We start from the raw sequence: 25,389 nt of genomic DNA, 5'->3' as shown, positions 1-25,389 counted from the left end.
TCTTGGTGTCCACCCTGCAGCCCTGGGATTGTCACTCAGTGTTAACAGGAGCACCCGTGCCGCTAGGTCTACAGGGCTTGTCTATCACGGTCTACATTCCAGCCACGCGGGGAGACTACACTTACTTTTCTCTGGGGCACCTGAGACACTGGGAAAGTGGTGGTTGTGAGAAGGGGGGGCCAAGGTCACTCTGTCCCCACCCACCCCTGACTCCTTTTACAGGGTTGTGCTTTGCAAAGTTGGAGCAGGGGAAATACAACTCCCTCCTAAAAGGTCTTTGGGATTTTCTTTAACGTTTCTCTTTCATGCTTCCACTTGTACGATTCCAGAGACACAGTACAGAAACTTCCCGAAGCGATGGGAGAACATGCCCCTCCCCAAGGCTCCAGGCTGCTTGATAGAAAGTATTTCCATCTAAGTGCTGGGGCCTTAGGGTTCCTGATTGCCAGACAACTCCACGCGGTCATTACTTCTGCTTCCGAAGTAAATACCCGCGTTGCTGTGATTGGCGTAAGTCCCACAATGCTCTGCCTGCTGTGTTGTGCGATACAGCGCGTGCTGGGCCGCAGGCTGTTAATAGCACTAGGAAGGGCGGTGGCTTCGGGCTGGTAACCCCTGCTGCCGGAGCATGAGCGCTTGCAGGCCTCGTGGCAGTGGGCCGCAGATCCCCGAGAGCGAATGGCCAGGCAACTCAGGGGCCGGGGCGGGGTGGGGGTGCGTGCAAAGGAACTTCCAGAAGTATAGATCAGCCCGCCACGCGGCTGTCACTTCCGGTGTGGCCCTGAAGAACTGGACTTGGATTGAGACCAACCGCAGCCTCCAGTGCTGCCTCGGTCGCCGGGGGAGACCATCGAGTCGGGGGCCGAGGCCTGGGGAGTTCCTCCCTGGCAAATGACTTCCCACACAGCACTAGACATTTCAGCATTTTTGTAAAAAAAAAAAATGTCATTTTGTTTGAAAGGCAGAGAGGGAGAGAGAGAGAGAGAGAGAGATCTTCCATTCACTGATTTACTCCCCAAATGTCCACAACAGCTAGGGCTGGACCAGGCCAAATGCAGGAGCCCAAAACTCAGTCCAGGTCTCCCATGTGAGTGGCAGGGGCCCCGCTACCTGCGCCATCAGGAAGCTGAACCCAGGAGCGGAGGCGGGTCTTGAACCCAGGAGCCCGGATATGGGATGCGCGTATCCGAAGCAGCGTCTCAGCGGCCCACCCCGTCTCTAGACACCTTAAGCAAGACTCAGATCATGACCCGGGAGACGTGAGAATTTATCATCCTCGCTCCCGGCCCAGGGAAGCTCTGAGTGGGAGAATTACTGGAAAGGCTACTTCTTCATCTGATTGCAAAACCAGGCTGGCAGCCTAAGAAAGCCGCTGGATGTGGAGCTAAGGACGGGGCGGAGCGGCTGAGCAGCGTCGGCAGGAGCCGCTCCCCTGGTGGCTGCCACCCACACTGCCCTCAGGAGTGGTTCCCGCAGAGGGCTGTTCCTTTGTTGAATGATTGCAGCACACACGTGTTTCTTCCCTTGTGTGTTCTGTCTCCCTCATCAGAACATCACGGAGGGGGAGGGAAGGCAGGGTTCATGTCTGTCCTGGTCCCTGCCCAACTCCCAGAGCCTGGAAGAGCATGTGGGACAGGGACCCTATTAGACAGAGCTCTGGCGGGCGGCTGGGCCCAGCCCTGTCCCTGACCCTATTAGACAGAGCTCTGGTGGGCAGCTGGGCCCAGCCCTGTCCCTGTGGGGCTCACGGTCTCTGACAGATCTCCTGGCTTCCCGGAGCAGGAAGGACGTCCGTCCTCAGGACACTCTGTCCAGGACTGAGACTGTGTACCTTGAGCTGGGTATAGAAGAGAAAGGCCACGGGCAGGGAGGGAACCAGCGGAGGGAGGCCCCAGGCACCAGTGCAGTGTATTTTAACAATGTATTTAATTTATTTGAGAAGGAGAGAGAGACAGAGAGAGACAGAGAGAGCACTCCCATCCACGGGTTCAATTCCCAAGTCCTCACAATGGCCAGGGCTGAGCCAGGCTGAAGCAGGGAACCAGAAACTCAGGCCGGGTCTCCCATGTTGGTGGCGTGGACCCAACCACGGGAGCCATCCTCTGGGAGGCTGGAATCAGGAGTGGGGTCAGGACTTGAACCCATCACTGCTTACGGGATGTGGACCTCCGAGCAGAGTTGCAACCATCAGGCCTCTAGACGCCCATCCCCATGACGGCATTGAGACCAAAATTCACCCATCCCCTTGAGATATAACTTATGTATGCAACTCAATGGCCGGTTCTAAAAAATTGCTAAAACAAAACAAAATAGGAATTTGGATCCAGTTTCCAGAGAACGGCAGATGACCCGAACAATCCAGGAATTCCAGGTGAAGAATCTCTGTTTGAAGAAATTTCCCTTTGGTGACACAGTAATGCCTTCAGGAGCTAGAGGAAGACCCCTGCGTGTGGGACATTGGGGGATTCCCTCTCTGCCGCTGGGGCCCGTGGGTACCAAAGTGACAGCGCTGGGCAGGAATGAGAAGCAGGAGTGGAGGATGTGAGCTCGTCACACAGCTCCCCTGCAAGCTCTAGCCCGTTCCTGGGCGGCTCGGGGCCTGCTCAGTCCCCTTAGCCTGCGGGACGGATGTGTCAGAGGGTGTGAGACTCACATCAGCACTGACGTAAAGCTCTTCGCTCCAGTGCTTGTGTGCGGCGGGAGCTTAACACATGCTGACGCCAGGGGCCAGCGTTCAGCCTGGCAGGGACGACTCCCCCTTCCTGCCAACGCAGATCCTGGGAGGCAGGGCTGAGGCTCGAGTCACTGGGCTCCTGCCGCTCGTGGGGGCACCTGGACTGCGTTCCTGACCTCACTCCAGCCCTGGCCCGGCCCCGGCTGTTGAGAGCGCTTGGGGAGTGAACCCCTGGATAGGGGCTCTGTGCGCCGGGCTGGTGCCTGTGAGAGTCTCTCTGCCACTCCATTGAAGAAATGCTAAAAATACCAATACGAGGGCTCAGCGGGCGAAGCAGCTGCCTGCGACCCTGACATCCCCTGTAAGCACCAGTTTGCATCCCGGCGGCTCCACTTCCAATCCAGCTCCCCACTAAGGGGTCTGGGAGTGCAGCGGAGGATGGCTTGAGTGCTTGGGTCCCTGCTAGCTACAAGGGAGACCCACATGGAGTTCCTGGCTCCTGGCTTCAGCTTGGCCCAGCCATTGTAGCCATTTGGCGGGTGAACCTGTGGATGGACGACATCTATCTCTCCCTCTATCGCTTGCCTTTCAAATAAACACAATAAATCGGTAGGGAACAGCATTGTGGCACAGCGGGTTAAGCTGCTGCCTGCAACTCCAGCATGCCTGCCGTATGAGCACAGGTTCAAGTCCCAGCTACTCCACTTCAGATGCAGCTCCCTGCTAATGCACCTGGGAAAGCAGTGAGAGACCCCCTGAGTACTTGGGTCCCTGCCACCAATGCAGGAGCCTTGGAAAGATTTCCTTGCTCTGGCTTTGGCCTGATGCAGCCCCAGCTGTTGTGGGCATTTGGGGTGTAAACCAGCAGATGGAAGATCTCTCTCTCTCTCTCTCTCTCTCTCGCAACTCAGCCTTTCAAATAAATAAATAACTCTTTTATTAAAAAATACCCATATTGTCCGAGATCCCATGCAGCTTCTGGTCCTGTGGGTGCGTGGTCCTACCCGTTCTCCCACCTCTCTCAGGGGCCGGCCTCGGCTCTGCCCCATGAGCTGTCCCCCCGCGTGGCGGCTCCAAGGCTGCGACCGACTGGCTTCCGAGGCCTACCTGGCTTTTCAAGCTCTGGATCTCCTTGTTTTTGGCCTCGATGTCGTCATCCAGCACGTGGAGCCCGTGTGCGCCGTGCCGCTCGCTGTGCCGGCAGGCGGCCGCCTCGGACAGCCTCTGGCTGAGCAGGGCCACCTCGTTCTGCAGCCCGGCGATCACGGCGTCTTTGTACTTGGCTTCGATTTCGAAGTCCGAGAGCCGGTTGACCTCTTTGCCCAAAAGCAGGATTATCTCGTCCTGGGTGGGGACCAGACAGGGGCGCTCACTGGGCGTGGGTCCAGGCGTGAGGCCAAGCCCATGCAGAGCCCTTTCGGGCAGGCGAGGGCAGGCAGGGAGGGGGGAGGCAGAATTCCTGGGCTGCCTCCGTCACTCCCAGAGAGGCATGGAGACGTCCCCAGCCCCAAGGTCACCCTTCCGTGCTGAGAACCACGGCCCTTCTGGGGGACTTGGGCTGCCAGAAAGTTCACTTAGAATATTTTTAGGAATTAACTCATAGATCTGCACACGGCGGACCAGGAAAGGTAATTAGGGGAATGACATCCTGTCCTACCACATTCTGCCTGTCACAGGGCTGTTCTGTTATTTTAAATAATTGAGCATATTCGGGAACATTTCTTTCCCCTTTCTCCCCTCCTGGTGCCACCTGTCCCTCTGGTGAGTCTTGTAAACTCTGTTCCCCATAACTGGGTCTGGAGGGAAATATATGTTGGAGCAACGGTGACTTCTCTGTGGGGCTCCCAGAAAAGTCGCCACCTGCAGGCGTCATTCAGCCAGGCTCCCCTCCGCAGAACAGACAGCTCTGGAGTCCGAGGACTGGTTAGGTTTCCCCAGAAAGAAAAAAAAAATCCCTTGTGCTCTTTACCAGGACATCAGTAAAGTGTCTGGAAGATGGAGAAAAATTTCCCAGGGGTATTTTCCTATACAGCTGCAGGATCTCCTGGGAGAACTCACGTTTATTGATTTATTTAAAAAATATTTGTTCTCTGCATTTGAAAGGCAGAGAGAGAGAGAGAGAGAGAGAGGAGAGAGAGAGAGAGAAGAGAGAAGAGAGGAAGGGAGAGAGAGAGAGGAAGAGAGAGAGAGAGAGAGAGAGAGAGAGAGAGAGAGAGAAGCTCGCATTGCTGGTTGACTCCTGTCTCCTGCGTCTGGGCCTAGGAACTCAGTCAAGGTCTCAGGAGTGGGTGAAAAGGACCGGGGCTTGAGCCACTGCCTGTAGCCTCTGAGGGCGCTAGCAGATGGCTGGACTTGAGAACACAGCTGGGACTCAAGCCCAGGCACTCTGATGGGTTCACGGGCATCTTAGCAGCTGTGCCGCACGCCCGCCCCCGCCATGACTTTTAGGAAACCCTGCTCTTTCAGCAATTTCTGCTAGTTGCAAGGAGATAAAATGGGCATTTCTTGGCCAGCTGACCGCCGGCTCCCTAACCTGGGGGAGGCCAGGGTGTCATTGCGGGGAAGCCCGTGTGGCCTCCCCAGCTGCCACCCCGGGTCTCCCTTCAGTTCCCGTGAACGCTGGTGGCGAAGCCTCAAGGCATGGCTCGGATTCTGTGCAGAAGTGTGGACTCGCCCCGCTCCATCCCGTAAGAACCACCGAAAGTCTCTATGCCCAGGCACGTGCTCATTCACTACTCACTCAACAAACACAAGAACTGAGCACCCACTACGTGCCAGGCCCTGTGCCGGGCGCTGAAGCACAAACCAGCCTGCAGGGTATGAGGCTGTATTGCAATGGCTCCTGCCTTTCTGGTGAGAAGCCTGCGCCCCTTCTCACAGGAGCACCCCTTCCCCAGGCCCCTTCCCCATGGACACACACCCTGCTTCTTGCTGTCTCCCTGCCCCTTGCACAGGTGGCCCTCTGTTGGTCAACCCAGGGCAACCTGAACATGATGGTTTGGCCAGGAACCAATCAGCAGTGGCCTAACAAGGCGCTCACGTTACCTGGAGAAGTTGGGAGTGTGTGCCCCGGAGACCCCTCACCTTGTCCTGCTGGCCCAGGTCGTGGTCCAGGTAGATCTCTGTGGGAGGCACGGCCCCAGGAATCCCCTCGGCCACGGACTGCTCCGACATCTCCATGGCGCTGGTCCACACTAAGGCGGAGGCAAAGCGGGGGGCACAAAGGCCCGTGAGCTCCCCGAGCCGGCGGAACTGCCAGCCGGCCCTCGTCTCCTTGGCCCCCTGAGAGCTGCCTAACTTGAAAAGACGCGTGTTCCTGAAAAGCAGCAGCCAGCGAGAAACCTGGGGGAGGGGAGGAGTCAGCGCCTTCTGTGGCCCCGGTGCGCAGCACGCCCTTGTCCACTCCGACCTCCCTCCAGCCTCTTTTTTCTATGCCACACAAAAGGTGGTGACCTTGGAAGGTCACTTAGTGTCCCTAAGGCTTGGTTTCCACGTACATAATCTGGGGACATGACCATGCCTTTGACAAAGGCTGCTGTGAGGGTTAAAGGAGACGTGACACAGAGCAGGTGTGGCAGACAATCCCTCTGGGGCTGAATCTGTTTATGGATTTTTTTTTTTTAAATAAAGTTTTATTGGAACACAGCCACAGTCAGTCACTTTGTACCACCTGTGGCTACTTTCAGGCTACGAAACAGAACTGGATAGTGGTGACACAGACCGTAGAGCCCCAAAGTCTGACACATCCACTCTCGGGTGTCAGGTGCTCTGATGTGGGGTGTGGGTGTGTTCACTGCCAGGCTAAATGGCCACCAGCATTATCTACACAGAGAGAGGAGAGGCAGAGAGAGGTCTTTCGTCTGCTGGTTTACTCCCTAGTTGGCCACAATGGCTGGAGCTGGGCCGATCTGAAGCCGGGAGCCAGGAGCTTCCTTCGGGTCTCCCACGCACGTGCAGGGGCCTAAGGACTTGGGCCATCCTCCACTGCTTTCCCAGGTCAAAGCAGAGAGCTGGATCGGAAGAGGAGCAGCTGGGACTAGAACCAGCACCCATATGGGATGCCGGCACTTCAGGCCAGGGCTTTAACCTGCCGTGCCACAGTGCTGCCCCCTCCCTCGCATTATCTTTTAACAGTAGCATTGCACAAGTGCATCCGAATGTATTTCCCTGGGGTCCACTTGATGGACATTTAAATAGCCTGGTTTTCTTAGTTACCCGGACCATTACAAGGGCTGTCTCTGTGACTTTCAGGGCTCCTGGCAATGTGAGGTTGGGAGAACCTGCAATAACAGTCCAACACTTCCCAGTTCACCCACATCCACCACGAACTACATCCTTCGGCGGCAACAGAAATATTCGGAAGGACTTCCTGATTCTGCTCGAGACCCGTCGGCTGCGAGCGGTGCACTTTACGTTTGCCACTGGGACTCTGTGCTGTCGCTGGGAGGAACTGTCGCTGGAGGAACTGACGCAGTTCTTTGCCAAGGCAGTGAAACACTCACGAGTGAAGGTGAAGTTAATGAAGGCTGCACCGCTGTGTTCGGGATTTATGCCATCACTTGTGCAGCCCGAGCTGCGTTTCTAATGTATATAATTCAGAGTCAGTGTTTTCTTCCGCCTCGGGTCCCAGCACCAGGGGACACAGGTAGCATCCTGCAGGTGCACAGCCTTGGTCGCTGAACGACTGGCACAGACCCTCCTGCTTGCCGAGGTGGGCGGAGACAGACCCTCCTGCTTGCCAAGGTGGGCGGAGCCAGTGTTGCAGGAGTGGCGGCAGGAGGAGTCCGCGGCCCCAGGAGATGTGGCAGATTCTTCTTTTCAGCGGATTCTTTAAGCCTGGCACAGCTCCCAGGGCGCAGCTCCTCGTGTTGCAGGCTCTTATCTGTTGTCGGATCCCAGCTTCTCCCCTCTGCCAGGTCTGTGGGGCGTGCTGCGGTCTCCTGGGCCCCAGCTTCTCCCCTCTGCCGGGTCTGTGGGGCGTGCCGCGGTCTCCTGGACCTCAGCTTCTCCCCTCTGCCAGGTCTGTGGGGCGTGCCGCGATCTCCTGGGCCTCAGCTTCTCCCCTCTGCCGGGTCTGTGGGGCGTGCTGCGGTCTCCTGGGCCCCAGCTTCTCCCCTCTGCCGGGTCTGTGGGGCGTGCCGCGGTCTCCTGGACCCCAGCTTCTCCCCTCTGCCGGGTCTGTGGGGCATGCCGCGGTCTCCTGGGCCTCAGCTTCTCCCCTCTGCCAGGTCTGTGGGGCGTGCCGCGGTCTCCTGGGCCTCAGCTTCTCCCCTCTGCCAGGTCTGTGGGGCGTGCCGCGGTCTCCTGGGCCTCAGCTTCTCCCCTCTGCCAGGTTCTCTGTCTCATGACCATGAGGAATGAGGCACACGGACAAGGCAGAGTGAAGGAAGTTTATTGAAAGAAGCAGAGAACGCCCTCGGCACACGGAGGGGACCCCAGAGGGTAGTGGGCCGGGCCTGCCTGGCCTGTGTGATTTCTAAGTCTTTCCGAAGGAGGAAGCTCACCTGATTAGTCAGGGTATATGCTAGTGAGGTGCTCTTCTATTTTTAAAAAATTTATTTATTTTGGAAGTCAGAGTTACAAAGAGAGGAAGACACAGGGAGAGATGGATCTCCCTTCCAGTGGTTCACTCCCCACATGGCCCCAGTGGCCAGGCCTGGACCAGGCTGAGGCCAGGAGCGTCTTCCAGGTCTCCCACATGGATGCAGGGGCCCAAGGACTTGGACCATCCTCTGCTGCTTTCCCAGGCCATAGCAGAGAGCTGGATCAGAAATGGGGCAGCCAGGACTTGAACCGGTAACCCATATAGGATGCTGGCGTCACAGGCACTGGGTTTACCAGCTACACCAAATGCCAGCCCTGCTAGTGAGGTATTCTGTGTGAACCAATCAGGGAGTCAGCATAGCCTGAATGTGATTGATTAGGCTAGGAACCAATCAGCAGTGGCCTAATAAGGAGCTCACGTTACGTAGAGAAGTGAGGCGTGTGCTGAGAGAGGTCCGTCGTGGGCAGGATGTTCGGCAGGTGCGCAGCCTCTGAAGATCCCCCTGTGTGTCCTGCGGCTCTCAGGGCTCCTAGGGGTCACACCATGCTTGCTGCTTCCTTTCCTTTCCAGGGGCCCTGTCACCCAGACCCCACCTGCCCTTGCTGCCTGCACAGCAGAACAGACTGGGGTCATGGGAAAGGCCCGATTATGCTTATTTTAGTTAAAAAATGAATGTATTTATTTCAAAGGGGGAGAGACAGAGATGAGGGATGGAGGGAGGAGGAGGAGGAGGAGAGAGAGAGAGAGAGAATCCATTCACTAGTTCGTGCCCTAAATGCCAGGCCAAAGCAAGGAGTCAACAGATGAAAGAAAGCTCAGTAGCGAGAACGTGTTGTGTGGACGGTGCAGACCCCCATGGACGGTCCCAAGCCCTTCTTGAGTGCCAAGGACTGGGTTCACAGAGTCCCCTGGTGGCCATCTTATCTCTGCCAGCCCTGGTGTGCCTGGGCCTGCAGGGCTTCCTGGGGTGTGGGCCGACCTCCACACTCCTTGGGTTTCCTGCCACCGTGGGAGACGCCTGCAGTGTGGCGAGCCGCGGAGGGGTCAGGAAGGGGCACCGGGGGTGCCATGGATGCCCTTCTCCTATGGCACCATTCAGAGACAGAAGTGGTTGTACACCCCTGAGAGTAGTCACCCCACGTGCCCTCAGTGCCCAGTGCCAAGTAGGGGGCAGGCCTGGGCCGAGGGCCACAGAGCCAAGAAGACGTCTCTCTCCATCTCTCTCTCTCTCTCTCTCTCTCTCTCTCTCTCTCTGTCTCTTTCCAGTTCTTCTTCCCTCTTCTCCCCTGTGTCTTCCGGAAGAGGAAAGTGCTGAACGGAACACGGGCACCAGCGAAGAGCTTTGCAGGGAGCTCCCAGGCAGGGTCTCAGCAGCCCCAGCTCCATGATTACAAAAGCTTATCTGACCCACGCCCACGTCCCCTCCCGCCCCGCCCTCTGGATCCTGACCACTTGGAGCAGAGCACGCCCTCCCCCCCCCCCACCGCCAAACAGAAACAGAGCTCGTCACGTGGTGCAAATCTCAATCTTCCGGTAGTCACTTGGAAGAAGTAAGGAGAAAAGATGAAACCAACGTTAATATTTATTTAAGCCGGTGTATAAAAATATTATTACAACACGTAATCAGAGACCCAAAAAATTTGAGATCCTTTGTATGTCGCATTCTTTTTTTTTTAAACTGAGTTTAAGAAATCCTTAATATATACTGAACTGATCTTCTGTATATAAAGAAAATTGAAAATGAATCTTGATGTGAATGGAAGGGAAGAGGGAGCGGGAGAGGGGAGGGTTGCGGGTGGGAGGGAAGTTATGGGAGGGGGGAAGCCAATGTAATTCATAAGCTGTACTTTGGAAATTTATATTCATTAAATAAAAGTTTTTAATAAAAAAAAAGGAATCCAGGGTTTATTTGACACTGTGCATCTCAATTGGGGAGCTAAATTTTCACTGGAAAGACTTGATCTTTATTTAGATGTCTTGGAACCACGTAGCTGCAGAAGATCTGAATACGGAAAGATGTTCCTGGCTACTTCAGTTTCCGGAAACTGAAATCGAGGATCCGGGTCTAAATGCATCGACAGGAAACGTTCAGTCTCCACGTCACACCAGCCACGTCTGCCACATGTGGTGGGCGCCACCCAACGAGCAAGCACAAGGCTAGACCACTGTCCCTCTGTTCTCGCGGCTTTACCTGCTGACCTGCACCTGTTGTGTTCAAGGAATAGGGGAGGAGCGAGATCGAAACAGCAACGAACAACTCTCAGGGCACTGGCTTTTACCATGGCCCCAGGCTCAGTTCCGGGGCCCCTGGGGTGCACTGACCATGCTCCCAGGCCGTGGCTTCTGCACTCACCGATGCTATTGATCTGCGGCCAGCTGGCCCTGGAACCTGGGGGCGGTCCGTTGCCCTAGTCAGGAGTGCCCCCGCGGTGTGGCCAGGCCTCCTGTCACCAGAAAGGCCACGCTGGGGGCAGCTGGCAGACCGACAGCAGGAAGGAGGCCTCTGCTGCTCGTGGCTGGTCTCACAACTGTGAGAAAGGGGCAGCCGTGGTCAGACGGAGCGAGGCGTGGCCTGCGGAGGCCTCCCCGCTCCTGCAGGCCAGGCCTCTGCTCTGCGCCCTGTGCCCTGCAGCCTGGGATGGTTTGGGGTCTCTGTGCTGCTGCAGGTGGGTTTGCTCAAGTCCGGAGTGGGCCGGAAGAATTTGATCTGAGACTGTTCTACCCAGGTAGACCGGGGTACAGCAGCCACCCCTCACCCACCTCGTTATCTTCAAAAAGAACCAAAGGCCATGGTGGCCATGTGGGCTTGACAACCCTGTGGTTGCTGCACTCGTTCTGGGCCCCAGTGGTGACTCCTGAGTGATGGAGGCCGGGATGGCTGCTGGCAGCGTCAAGAGGCGGGGGGAAGCAGCTGCTCACCCGGCTGCAGGGACGTGACTTGGAGATCCTGGTGCATGGTTATCCTGGTGCGTAGTTACCTTGGTACTTGGTTACCCTGGTACTAGGGGATCCTGGTGTGTGGTTATCCTGGTGCTTGGTTATCCTGGTACTTGGGGATCTTGGTGCTTGGTTATCCTGGTACTTGGAAATCCTGGTGTGTGGTTATCCTGGTGCTTGGTTATCCTGGTACTTGGGGATCTTGGTGCTTGGTTATCCTGGTACTTGGAGATCCTGCTTGGTTATTCTGGTGCTTGGTTATCCTGGTACTTGGAGATCCTGGTGCATGGTTATCCTGGTACTTGGTTATTCTGGTGCTTGGTTATCCTGGCACTTGGGGATCCTGGTGCTTGGTTATCATGGTGCTTGGTTATCCTGATACTTGGGGATCCTGGTGCTTGGTTATCCTGGTACTAGGGGATCCTAGTGCTTGGTTATCCTGGCTGTCCTGGCACTTAGCTCAGGCCCAGGCCTCAGCAGGGCAGAACGTGTGGCTCCCTCAACTGTGTCTTTAGGACTGGACCAGGCGTCCCCACGTCATAGATCAGACACCCAAGCTGACACACGCGCGAGGAGACACCGGCTTCAGTTTCAAAGCTGGCGTCCATCGGAGCTCCTCATGCACTGGGCACTGCGGGAGGCACCGACGCACAGAATCGCATCTCATCTCCGTCACAGCCCAGGGAGACAGCAACGAGGCTGCTCGTCTCCATGTTATAGAGGCCCAGGGACGCAGGCTGGATCGGAAGTGGAGCAGCCTGGACTTGAACCAGTGCCCACGTGGGATGCCGGCACTGCAGGCGGCAGCTTTACCCACTGCTCCACAGCACTGGCCCAACAGCACCTTCTAGTCACTGCCTGTATTTTCTGTTCTCGGGAATTCTTCCTCCACCTCCTCCAGGAGTTCTTCCCGGCCCTGGAGCTGAGACTTTAATGGCTGTGCAAGCAGCACAGGACCAGGACGGGGGTCCTCAGCTGGGCTCCGAGGGTCTCCAGGCTGTGGGATTTCTTTGTTACTTCCCAAAGAGAGTGCAAGCTCCTCCAAGGAGCCCCAGGGCACTGGACACCAGGCAAAGGGTGGAGAAATCCACCAATTCACGACCGAGTGAAAACAAACAGCTCGCACACTCACCGCCACAAAATCCAGAGGGGCGCTCCGGCGATGGGGGGGGGGGGGTCAGCCCTGGAAGGGCCTCGCCGAGCAAGAGGAGCAGCGCACGGGGTGGGGTAGGGGACCTGGGGACCGCCCGGGGGGCGCCACGTTCCGTATCACCATGGGGTTGGGGTTGCACGGGTGCGTGTGGGTGTCAAAACTCGGCCAACTGTGCAAGTCATCGAAGATGGCCCTGGTGATCCTGCTGACCTCACCCCCTCTGTCGTGGTTACCGCCACACGTGGTCACATCCGGTGTTGCCGTGGTGACGGCTCTGACACCTGCGCTCTGAGGAGACACAGCTCCACCCACAACAGACTTCTGCTAGGAACCACGGAGTCTGAATCCAGAGAGGAAATCTGAGCCCCCAGGCCGGGTCACAAGAGCCACGCAGCTTCTGCTGTGCCCTCCAGGGCCACTGCTCGTGGGGGAGACTCGGCAGCCCTGGGCACGTCCTGTGGTGGGGCGCCGTGGCTTCCTGCCAACACCAAGAGCCGCACGAGGGCGCCCACCTGCGGACCGGTCCTCCGGCCCCAGCTGAGCCTTCAGGCGGCCGGCAGCTCACCACCACCACTCGGGCCTTAACGCAGGCTTCCTGCACATCTGGCTCCGAGGGTGCCCACCGAGGTCCTGCTGCCCATTCACAGCTGGGCTCGCACACTTGTGCACACGCACGCACACACACTGAGAGCCGCCACAGGGATCCTGCAGCCTAGGTGAGCGGGGACGAGTACCAGAAACCCCACAGCAGAAATCCATGTGATAAAGCTTATGGCTGATTTTTTAAAAACTGTTGTCTTATTTTCTGTTTATCCTGGGATTTGTTTTGCTTTTAGAACCAGAGAAAACAGGGGCTGGTGCTGTGGCGTAGCGGGTAAAGGACCTGGTTGCTCCACTTCCGATCCAGCTCTCTGCTACGGCCTGGGAAGGCAGCAGAAGATGGCCCTCAAGTGCAGGGGCCCCAGCACGTGTGTGTGAGACCTGGAAGAAGCTCCTGGCTCCTGGCTTCACTGGGCTCAGCTCTGGCCATCATGGCCATTTGGAGAGTGAACCAGCGGATGGAAGACCTCTCTCTCTGTCTCTGCCTCTGCCTCTCTGTAGCTTTGCCTTTCAAATAAATAAATAAATAAATCTTTAAAAAATTAGAGAAAACAAGCAAAAACCAAGACCTATCATCACGACTCCCACACCCCATCAGCCGCCGGGCGAAGCCCCACGCCTACCTTGCTTGATGATAGGAGACGTGGGGCCCATCACAAAGGAGAACATCTTCCCGCTGGCGCTCAGGGGCCGCCCGTGCGGGGCTGGCGGGACCATGGTCGGCCTGGGGAAGCCCTGGGACCAGCTCCTTTGCACGGGGGCTGGCCGCATGCCTGGGTGGAAGGGGATATGTGTCGGCGAGGGTGAGTGGTTCTGCTGCGGTGTGGGCCGAGAGGGCTGTGGCCTTGACCAAGGTGTTGGGCCCCTCGCCCACGGGAAGGAGACCTGCAGGGCAGAGAGCGTCAGGAGAGGTTAGAATTGGCTGGCATGGTCTCCACCCCATTGTCTCAGCTAAGGGGCTGCTCTAGGTCTCAGCTTATGAGTCACTTCCTCCAGGAAGCCTTCCTGGACTCTCCTTAAGTCACATGGCACACCATCTCACCACCGGTCACTGTGTGTGCTCCTTGTGCCAGGCACCTGCAGGAGGCTCATGTCTGTTCAGTGCACACACCCAACACTCGGTGATCACGCTGAGGCTGGGCGAGACCAGGCGACTTTCTCCAGCTCACAGGTGCGGAGCACCTCTCAGGGCTTAGGGTCTTTCCTGATGCCTGTGTGCGTGTACCTTCCACGAACACCGGGTACTCATGGCAGGTGTTCCCGTACCGACTGGGAGTCAGGAAGCCGCTGGCTCCAGGCCAGCCCTCTGGGAAGCCACAGCTGCTTCTCTTTGCACCCCCGCTGAGGGTCTCCGTGCTCTCCCCCAAACCCAGCGCTCTGGAGGACAGAGTCCCTGGCTGTCTCATTAGCGCTTGGTCCTCAGCACCTGCACAGCCGCTCCAGCAGTGTCTACAGAGGGGGCCCTGGGGAAGGCGTGTGCAGCCGCGGAGGCAAACGCAGACGGAGAGCACCGTCGCTGGCTTCTGTCCTGGATTGAGGCTTTCACAGTGGTGTCACCTCGTGCCTGCTGGTTAAGTGATGTCACTTATAGCACTGAGTGGTTCTGTCCCCAACAAGAGCCACCAGGGGAAGGGGCTCCTTAGTTCTCCATCGTAGACACAGCTTGAAGTTACCCAAGCTCAGCTAGTGGTGGAGAGGGACATGAGATCAAGATCTGATGGCCAGGGCTGGCGCTGGGGCATAGTGGGTAAAGTCGCCACCTGAGGCATCCCATATGGGCGCTGGTTCAAGTTCCGGCTGCTCCACTTCCAATCCAGCTCTCTGCTATGGCCTGGGAAAGCAGTAGAAGATGGCCCAAGTCCTTGGGCCCTGCATCTGTGTGGGAGACCTGGAAGAAGCTCCTGGCTCCCGGCTTCAGATTGGAGCAGCTCTGGCCGCATGGCCAGTTGGGGAGTGAACCAGTGGATGGAAGACCTCTCTCTCTTTCTCTCTCTCTCTCTGCCTCTGCCTCTCTGTAACTCTGCCTTCCAAATAAATAAATAAATCTTAAAAAAAAAATCTGGTGGCTGCTCCCTCTCCCTCCCTCTCTCCTCTCAGAGATCTCCCTTGTCCCAGGCAGGACACTAGGATCCAGGGTTACTCGCACCCCTCTCGGCCCCCTGGGCTGTCTTGCCTCTCTCATTCCAATGACCAAGTTCCATTGGTTGAATACGTCTTTATCGTGTGAGTAGGTGGACGTGAGAAGTGGTGAGTTCACGTGCGTTTCCCCAGCCTTCTAGAGCTCAAGTCTAGGGATGACCGTGGCTGTGGTGCAGGAATCCACTCTCGGGACCGGGTGCTCAGGTAAGCGTGCCCCACGGTTAACTCCAGGGGCACAGAAGCCTGGACTCGCTAGCTCCGCCCACAGGCAGAATCCACTCTGCATCTTCTGGAGACTGGGAAACCTCCCTCCCTCTCCGCCCATTGTGGGTGGGGCCAAGCAATCAGCCAATCACATTCTCTGATCTCTGGGATTGGTTCAGGGGTGGGGCATGCGATCCAATCAGAGACTGGGCTTCTGGCTACGGGAGGCACTGAAAGGGTGGGGCCAGACATGGAGCCCCAACATGTTTTCATTGTCAAAAACAAGTTTCCATCTTATCCGATGTAAGTGATTGGCTCAGTGGTGTTAATTATGTTCCAATGGCTGTGAAAGAACCTTCCTATCTTTTAAAAGTAAAAATTTTTAAAAAGATTTATTTATCTTATTTGAAACACCTAATTAAAGAGAGGGAGAGGCAGAAGCAGAGGCAGAGAGAGGTCTTCCATCCACTGGTTCATTCCTCAAATTGCCACAATGGCCAGAGCTGTGCTGATCTGAAGCCAGGAGCCAGAAGCTTCATCCAGGTCTCCCACACAGGTGCAGGGGCTCAAGGACTTGGACCATCTTCTACTGCTTTCCCAGGCCACAGCAGAGAGCCGGATCGGAAGTGGAGCAGCCAGGACTCAAACCGGCGCCCATATGGGATGCTGGCACTGCAGGCAGCGGCTTTACCTGCTATGCACAGCGCTGGCCCATAAAAGTAAAATCTATTCATATTAAATGACTCCTCTCTCCTCCCTTGAGCCCCGGGCAGGCACCGTTCCATTCTCGGGCTCTATGAATCTGACTACGGCGACCGTCAAGCACACAGGTACAATCGGACAGTGAGTGACTTCTGACGACCGGCCCGTTCCACTTAGCATTCAGCTTCATCCGCGCTGCAGCACGCGCTTGGGTCAGAGCCCCCTCCTCTGACGGCTGGCTGTATTCCATGGCGTGGACGGGCCTCGGTTTGTCTGGTCGTCTTGGATGACACCACGTTGCCTCTGGCTCCTGCGAATACTGCTGCTGTGGCCCTGGCTCCATCCTGCCCTGGGCCGCTCAGGAGCACGGCTGGCTAGAGCTGGCTCTGCCACCTGCAGCACGCAGGGCCCTGGGGACAGCAGCTCTCACGGGGAATGCGCCCAGCAGAAATGCAGCCCACACCACAAGTGGCTCTTAAGGTTCAAAATTTTCAAAAAACAGTTTTGTTCTTCCTAAGGCACGTTCACTCAGGATGGCCTTAGCACGAAGGTTAAAGTTGCTTTTCTGGGGCTTGCACTGGGGCGCTGCAGGTAGGCGCAGCTTGCGATGCCAGCATCCCACATGGAGCTCTGGTTTGCGTCCCAGCTGCTGTGTGTCTGGCCCAGCTCCCTGCTAATGCACCTGGGAAAGCAGCAGAGGATGGCCCAAGTGCTTGGGCCTGGTACCCGTGTGGGAGACCCAGAAGAAGCTCCTGGCTTTGGATCAGCATAGCTCCAACCATTATGGCCATTTAGCGAGTGAACCAGCGGATGGAAGATCTCTCCCTCTCTCTGCCTCTCCTTCTCTCTCTGCTTCTCTGTAACTCTTTCAGATAAAGAAGTCTTTAAAAAAAGAAATGTTAGTTTAAAAATCCATGCTGATGTCTTTCTTCTGCCCTAGCACTGCCGGTTTCTGACCAGATGGCGCATTGCACGGGCGCCGCTGTCTTGTTTTCGCTTGTTTCGTTGAGCGGCATATGTCATTCCTGGTTTCTTCCCCACAATCTCTACCCTAGCAGATTGTAACCACCTGGACCACACTCACCAGCTTAAACAAACGCTAGTTAACAATTTTCCCGAGAAACCGGAGCCACGTTTTCCAGGTTATCTACTTGTTCTTTGAGTTATGGTGATAGCCCCTCCCCCAAGAAGTCCTGGAGGCTGCGCCCCAGGGGAGCCGGGGACCCTGGAACAGCTGGCAGAGTCTCTGCTGTCATCCCTCCATATCTGGGGGCATCGGTCCCAGGACCCACTGCAGACACCCAAATCCACGGATCCTCCAGCCCCTTCTGTAACACGGTGCAGTATTTGCACAGAACCCACGCCCATCTCCCTAGATTAAGACACCTAACACGGTGCAAGTGCTATGGAAATAGTTGTTAGGGAGTAATGACAAGGAAAACCGCCTGCGTGTGTTCAGGACAGGTGCAATGAAAGAACTGTTTTGGTTGGGCTGGGGGTCTCTTCTAGTAGCAGGCAGTTTCCTGGCTGCTCCACTTCCGATCCAGCTCTCTGCTGTGGCCTGGGAAAGCAGTAGAAGATGGCCCAAGTCCTTGGGACCCTGCACCCATGTGGGAGACTGGGAAGAAGCTCCTGGCTTCAGATTGGCCCAGTTCTGGCCATTGCAGCCATTTGGGGAGTGAACCAGTGGATGGAAGATCTCTCTCTCTCTGCCTCTCTGTAACTCTGCCTTTCAAATAAATAAATACATCTTAAAAAAAGAGAGAGAAGCTCCTGGGAAAATGGAATGAAAAGATATTAAAAAACAAAAACAACAAAGCCCTACTATCTGATGCTCCAGAGAAGTCGCTCATGTGTTCGATGGACTCGTGGGCTCCCAGCACATGTCCTTCTTGATTCCCCTTTGTTTTCTGCCTCTGCCTCTCTATAACTCTTTCAACTAAATGAATCTTAAAAAAAAGGGGGGGGGGGGAGGGGTGGTGCGGCGCTGTGATGCAGCGGGTTAATGCCCTGGCCTGAAGTGCCGGCATCCCACATGGGCACTGGTTCTAATCCCAGCTGCTCCTCTTCCGATCCAGCTCTCTGCTATGGCCTGGGATAGCAGAAGATGACACACGTCTTTGGGCCCCTGCACCTGTGTGGGAGATCTGGAAAAAGTTCCTGGCTCCTGGCTTCAGATGGGCGCATCTCCAGCCATTATGGCCATCTGGGGAGTGGACCAGTAGATGGAAGACCACCCCCCCACTTCTCTCTGTAACTCTGTCTTTCAAATAAATAAAATAAATCTTAAAAAAAAAAAAAAAAGCCTAGCATACAGTGTAGACATTGCAGCCACTTGCCAGCAGAGGGTGCTATTTAGTGCCAGGCAAACAGCCTACAACTCAAGGCTTCCTGGGAGTTGGAAACAATGAGGTAAGGGGCCAATACAGAGCTGAGGCTCAGCGGGTGGAGCTGAGCTCTTGTGATGTGGGTTCGAGTTCTGGCTGCTCTACTTCCAATCCAGCTCCAGCTCCCTGCTAATTGCCTGGGAAAGCAGTGGAGGCTGCTAAGAGCTTGGGCCCCTGCACCGGTGTGGGAGACCCAAATGAAGCTCCTGGCTCCTGGCTTTGGCCTGGCCCAGCCCTGGCTGTTGCAGCCATTTGGGGAGTGACCCAGCAGATGGAGGATCCCCTTGTCTCTTCCTCTCTCTCTTTGTAACTCTGCCTTTTACATGAATAAAATAAATCTTTAAAAAAATGAGCTAAGTATCCTAAGTTCCAAGGTGAGAATAAACTATGTTCTGGATTTTCAGTTTGAAAAAAATCAAGATGTTAGGCTGCAGGACACAGAACAGCAAATGACGTAGTGTGGGAGCCTTGGCAGTCCTTCCCCGGATCCCGGCCGGCTGACCCCTCCCTCCTGTACTGCACGCTAGCCCGGCTCCCTTCCCCCTCTTTGTAAACCTTCCGCGTAAGCTCTTCCTTTCCTTTTAAGGTCTCATTCACTTCCTGGCCCATCCACAAAGCAGGAAGGACCTGGCCTGCTCCACACAGCTCTGGCAGATGGAGGGGTGGACGCGAGGGGGGAGGGAGGGAGGATGGGGGGGGAGAAGGGAGGAAGGAAGGGAAGAAATGAGGGAGGGAAGGGAGGGAGGGAGGGGTGAGGAGGGAGTAGGGAGGGAGGATGGAGGGAGGATTGGAGAGAGGGAGGGAGGGAGGGGTGAGGAGGGAGGAGGGAGGGAGGATGGGAGAGAGGGAGGGAGGGAGGGAGGGAGGGGTGGAGAGGGAGGGAGGGTGGGCCATCAGCCATGTTAGGAAAAGCCAGGCAGCAGCGTGGAGAGGCAGACCCTGGGTTTCAGGGCCAGGGCTGGGTCCTGTTTCGCCAGGAAGCCGAGTCCACCTGCGCTGCCCCTCCCTCCGGTTCCCTGGCCCAGCCCTGCGGTCGACTGTGTGGTTTGTGGATTTCTGGTGACAACGCTGGCTTCAGGAGTCTTTGGTGTGAGCTGCTGTGAGCCCCTGGCACAGAGGCTACTGTCCCCACCCCCTTCAACGGCCTCACGACCCCCACTCGGGACTCCCCTCGCATCAGCAGCGTCCCCAGGAGACGTAAAAGCCCAGCGTAGAAGAGGGTCCTGGGGATCAGAGGCTGGGCTCGACTCGCCAGAGTTCCCTGGGACGCGCCCCTGCTCTGGGCTCAGTGGATCCCCAGTTACTGCGCCCCGGCTGCCGGCAAAGCCACACCCTTCTCATAATGGGGGTGGAGGCAGCGGTTAAGATGTGGGGGCACCTGGGTCTGAGACCTGCTCCGCTTCCGGTCCAGGTTCCTGCTAACGCACACCTCGGGGGCACCTCTGAGTACCTCCCCCCTCCTCTTTAACAAGTTCCCCAGGGCTGGGCCCAGCAGGCGAATGGAAATGAGCTCCCTCAGTCCACGCCCGCCTGCCACAGAGCCCCTTCCTCAGTGGGGGCGTGGGAGAGCCGCTGCCCGAGGGCTGGGGTCTCCCTGGGAAATCCCGGAAGCCGGGGGCTCTGGAGAGGCTCAGGCTCAGGCCGCCAGGCGCCCTGGGCTTCCACGTGGCTGGGCCAGCGAGGTAGCGCCACCACCTGCAGGAAGAAGGACTTTCGAAAGGTGTGCACAGCCAGGTTACCCTGCAAGTGGGCTCTGCTGCACCTGCAAACCCACCGGTGACCAGCTCCAGCCGGCTTCAGGCTACACACCACCCCCCACCTTCCCCTCCATCACCTGCAAAGTGGGTGGGGGGTAGAGTTCGATTTGCGCTGAGGAGCTGTGTGACCCTGGGCCAGCTACTCAGCCTCGGAGCTTCTGCCTCCATCTGCGAAATGGGATCGCGGGAGGGTAAACCGAGGAAAGCCGGCAGACCGCTGAGACGCAGGCGGCTCCCCGTTCTAACCCACTGACTCCTCTGTTACAGAGCGTCCTGAACGGGTCTTTACCTCTGTCTGCCACCGCCGATTAAAACGCCCCACCCCCAAGCCTGCACAACCACACACGGCCCCCAGCTGTGTGATTTCACACACGCCATGGACAGATCAGCATGGGTGGCCCCGTGCACACAGTGGAATACCACCTGGCCTGGAGGGCAGGGGCCCTGAACCTCCCCCCCCCCCCGCCCCCGCACAGCTGAACCTTCTGGACACCAGGGTAAGCGGAATAAACCGGACTCAGAAGAGCAAGCGTCGAATGGCCGCACGCAACACGAGGTGCTCAGAGAGCCCGGTTCAGGGAGACGGGAAGTGGAGGGTGGTCGCCAGGGGCTGGGGGGAGGGCAGGGCATGGAGTTAGTGTGCAAATAAATAAATAAATAAATCTTTTTCAAAAACGCCCCTTTGCTGCATAGTTAGGTCTCGCATTTTATGCCGCTCTAAACAACACTGCAGTGAGCGTCTCTGTAGGGGGAGGAAGGAGAGGCGGATGCTCTATCCTCGCCCCCGGCCAGCAGAGCCGCTTACCCGGGAGGAGGCCTGGGCACCTGCAACACATCCCGGGATGCGTTAGAGACAGCGGCTTCCATACCACAGACTTGGGTTTTCAGGGCTGGGGTTTGGAACTCCATTTACTTTGGTCCCTTTGGAAAAACCTGTCAGTGCCATGCAGATAGGATTCTACATGTGGGGTCCCTACCGCCAGGGCGCGGCAGAATCGCGGTGGAGCCTGGGAGAATGCCGGCTGCTGCACTTAGCACCTGCAATAAGGGGACAGATGTGCATTGTAACAAAGGGGGTGGGGTGGGCGTGTCCACTGAAGCCCGGATGGAAACAGGACACATTCTAGTGTCATGCAACATTTGGGACACACTTCTGTGAAAAGCGATTTGTCGTTTATCTGAAATCCGAATTTCACTGGGGGCCCCGTGTCTTCTCCAGCACCTGCCGAGCGAGTCCGTGGGCCTGGCTGAGGCCAAGGGGTCTGCCTAGCTACTCCAACCCCACGGTGCAGGGTCCTGTCCTAAAAGCCCCCCGTTCAGGTCACCCACATCCGGGTCAGGAGCCAGAGTGTGCCAGGCACAAACAACACCCTCCCGTTGGTCAGGGGAGAACGCGGAAGCAGAAATGGTTGCCCCAGGTCTCCCAGGCCAAGTGTGAGTGTGGGGGCACCAGGGCCTGTGCAGCCTCGGGGGTGCCCACAGGCCCTGCCCCAGGACTCTGGCAGACCCTCCAAACCCTGTCTCGCTCAGCCCCCTCCTGAGAGGCAGTCTGGTCTGACTGTGTTCTTGGGAGGGTTATGGGGAGTGGGACCCTGACCACCGAGAACGTGGCACCGTCTCCTGCAGCCCTCGGGCCGGGCTGGGGAGAGCTTCGCCGTCATCACCCCCGTTTTGTGGAAGAGGAGACTGAAGTTCCCAGGGGTGCAGAGCAAGTGGGTGGCAGCGCTGGGACCCTGACGTGGGATTTTGTGTTCTATCTCGTGGAAACTGAGGCACGGTCCGGGGCCTGCTTCTGGCCACGGCACAAGGACAGCGATCGTGAGCTGGGTCAGGCTGCCACTCCGCACACACGCTCAGCTCCAGGCACCACGGACGGGACCCTGGCCCAGGCCACCGAGCTGTCTGAAGAGGCAGCAGCTGGCTCAGCACTTGCGAAAGCAGACACCTGATTTGCACCTTTTCTCCCCCTCATACCAGTCTAGGTCGCTGTTTCACAATTCTTGCATGTAACTCCAGGAAATGCCCCGAAGAGGGCGCCAAGGCTCTCTCTGCCCCCAGGCCCCCACAGGTGAGGTCTCTGCGGCCAGGTGCACACGTGCGGGGTGACGTCACATGAGCTCTCCGTGTTGGAGCACCGGGCTGCGCCCTGGAGGGGGACCTGGCCCAGCCCCTTGTGCCCCCTCGCCCGCGGTGCCCAGCTCACCTGCGGTGGGTTTTCGATGACCAGCTCGTAGGTCAACCCCGTGGCCCCGAACCGCAGGACGTCTCCAGGAATGAGCTTCACGGCCACGTTCTGGATGTGACACTCGTTGACGAAGGTGCCGTTGCGGGAGTTGAAGTCCTGGAGGACAAAGCTGCCCTCGGCCTCGTTGTACTCGATGAGAGCGTGGTGGTTGTCGATGTCTGTGGACTGCAACGCAGGAGGGCAGCTGTGGCCGCGAACAGCGCCCATGGCCCCGAAGCCCACCCAGTGCTCGCGGGGGCACGCCTGGGTCGCCACAACCCTCACCTCCAACAGACGGCGCTGAGGATCAGAGAGACCGGGCGACTTGCCCGTGGCTGCACAGCCAGTGCAGGCAGGGGCCGGGCTGTGCTCAGCTGACCCAGACCTGGGGACGGGCACCTGGCTCTCGCGTGGGAGCCAGGCAACACCGAGACAGAGGGAACCTGGGGTTGTTGTCTAGCCAGCGTTTACCGGGGAGCTGCTACATCCTGCTGCTGGGACCCCCCGTGGTGGTGCTGCAAGCCAGGGCAGGAGACAGAGATGGCCCAAACACGGACCTCACGGGCTGCTCAGTGGTGACCGTGCCCGGGTCCCGGTAAGGACGATGCCACGTGCGCAGAGTGGGGCACGTGTTCCAGCTAAGGGGATGTTGTGATTCATTTGTCAGGTTTATCTGTTTGCTCTATTTTTTAAAATATGGTTTTAATATTGCAGAAAACGAGAAGTAGAGAAAAGCACTAGGAAGACATTAAAATCATCTACCGTCCCATCCCCCAGAGGCAGCCCCGTTAACTCGGCAATCCGCGTCCTTCCAGAAATTTTTTAAAATTTTGTTAATTTTTATGTGTTCCTTTGCAAGGCAGAAAGAGCTCTCCCATGTGCTGTTCACTGCTGAGACGGCTGGGGCTGGGCCAGGCTGCTGCAGGAGCCCGGCTGAGCGGGCTGTGGGCGGCGGGGACACAAGCACACGAGTCATGGCTGCTGTCTCCAGGGTGCGCATTAGCAGGGAGCTGGCATCAGCGTGGGGCCAGGACTCGAACCCAGCACCCTAACATGGGACGCAGGCATCGCAAGTGCTGTCTGAATGGCTGTGCTAAATGCCCGACTCTCCCACTTGTTTCCACGCTTACATCCTGTAAGAATGAAACTACTCGAGCCGGTGCTGTGGTGTGGCAGGTAAAGCTGCAGCCTGCAGTGCCAGCATCCCATATGAGTGCCAGTTCAACTCCCGGCTGCTCCACTTCCGATCCAGCTCTGCTACGGCCTGGGAAAGCAGTAGAAGATGGCTCAACTGCTTGGTCCCCTGCACCTGCATGGGTGATCCAGAAGAAGCTGCTGGCTCCTGGCTTTGGATCAGTACAGCTCTGGCCATTGAGGCCAATTGGGGAGTGAACCAGCAGATGAAAGAATCTCTCTCTCTCTCTCTGCCTCTCCCTATCTATGTAACTCTTTCAGATAAATAAATAAATCTTTAAACAAAATGACCCACATGGTTTCACTGTTACCTTTTTCAAACCTTGACACACCATGAAGGCTCACCCAGGCAAGGAGCCGATTCTATTGCTTCTTAAAAGCCACTCAGAATTCATCAGAGATGGCCCACTTCGCAGCCGGGGGCCGGAGTGACTATTTCCCAAGGGAAAGAGGCCCCAGCGGGGGTCTGTGTGCTGGCGGTGGAGGACAGAAGTACCTCTCTGACAGCTTGATGAGAAGCGTGGGCACACTCAGTGCCTAGGCGGTCACGGCCTGTGCCCAGGGCTGGGGGTCCCCGGAGGGCAGAAGGGACCCTGCAGGCTGCAGGCCACCACCATCGTCCCCTTCCCCAAGCACTGCCTAGGGCACCCCCCGGCCTGAGACTCCGAGGTTGTTCACTGAGTTTCTCTTCTAGGAGTTCTCCATCCAGAAAGCCCATTATATAATAATACCCAGGCACTGATGCTAATCATGACATAGTTATTACTTACTTTTTTTTTTTTTTTTGACAGGCAGAGTGGATAGTGAGAGAGAGAGACAGAGAGAAAGGTCTTCCTTTGCCGTTGGTTCACCCTCCAATGGCTGCTGCGGCCGGCGCATAGTGCTGATCCGAAGGCAGGAGCTAGGTGCTTCTCCTGGTCTCCCATGGGGTGCAGGGCCCAAGCACTTGGGCCATCCTCCACTGCACTCCCGGGACATAGCAGAGAGCTGGCCTGGAAGAGGGGTAACTGGGACAGAATCCGGCGCCCCAACCGGGACTAGAACCTGGTGTGCCGGCGCCACAGGCGGAGGATTAGCTTGTTGAGCCACGGTGTCAGCCATGACATAGTTATTGACATATTAACATGTGTAATAGAGTGACAACATAACACTAGCTAAATCAGGGGGCCAGGGAATTTTCTAATTGCTCTACCACACTGTCGCATCCCATCTTCATGACGATCCAGGGGTAGTTTTCCGTTTTGTACTCAAGGACACGGAGGCACAGAGTGGATGAGTTTTCCCTAAGTGCTCCAGCTGGCCAAGCGTGGCTTGCACCCAGGCCCATCTGATCCAGACGTCCGTGTTCTCTACCCACCAAACACACTGGCACCCACAACACGAGAACACAAAGGAAAACCGGACTGGCAACATTAACTGCAAACAAAGCAGACATCAGAGCAAGAAAAACTGTCTGGGAGGAGCAGCCTCACAGAATGAGGAAGTGGTCGGTTCTCCAAGAAGAAGCCACCGTTCTTAATGTGTATGCGCCCAACAACAGGGAGCGAAAATCCACAAGGCAAAAAACTGATAGCATTGCACGGAGAAACTGACAGGTGCACTGCGATGGCTTCGAGAGCTGTCTGTCAGAACAGCCAGACCCAGCAGGCAAAAGGCTGGTGCAGATAGGGCTGACCTGGGGCTGACCTGGGGCTGACCTGGGGCTGACCTGGGCAGCACCATCGCCCAGCTGGATGGAAGGGACATTCGCAGCGTGCTTAACCGACAACAAAATCCACATGGGACACCCACAAGATGGAACACATTCGGGCCGTAAAACAGATGTCAGTAAATTTTAAACCCCAGAGGCGTGCAGAGAATGCTCTAGTACCAT

At 56.9% G+C, this 25,389-nt stretch overlaps 1 protein-coding gene across 1 annotated transcript in view; it reads right to left on the bottom strand.

Annotated features, from left to right (window-relative positions):
• Window positions 1-25,389, bottom strand: part of FHAD1 (forkhead associated phosphopeptide binding domain 1) — a 121,439-nt gene that overhangs the window by 77,044 nt on the left and 19,006 nt on the right. The window contains exons 2-5 of the mRNA XM_062193859.1: window positions 22,302-22,508; window positions 13,533-13,794; window positions 5,759-5,868; window positions 3,782-4,018 (exon numbers count right to left, since the gene is read on the bottom strand). Coding sequence (XP_062049843.1) covers window positions 3,782-4,018; window positions 5,759-5,868; window positions 13,533-13,794; window positions 22,302-22,508 — 816 coding nt within the window. The remainder of the gene's footprint in view (window positions 1-3,781; window positions 4,019-5,758; window positions 5,869-13,532; window positions 13,795-22,301; window positions 22,509-25,389) is intronic.

The sequence above is a fragment of the Lepus europaeus genome, chromosome 5 (assembly GCF_033115175.1).
Source record: "Lepus europaeus isolate LE1 chromosome 5, mLepTim1.pri, whole genome shotgun sequence".
Taxonomy (NCBI): domain Eukaryota; kingdom Metazoa; phylum Chordata; class Mammalia; order Lagomorpha; family Leporidae; genus Lepus; species Lepus europaeus.
The sequence above is the reverse complement of the archived record's forward strand: the minus strand, read 5'-3'. Positions and strand labels throughout refer to the sequence as shown.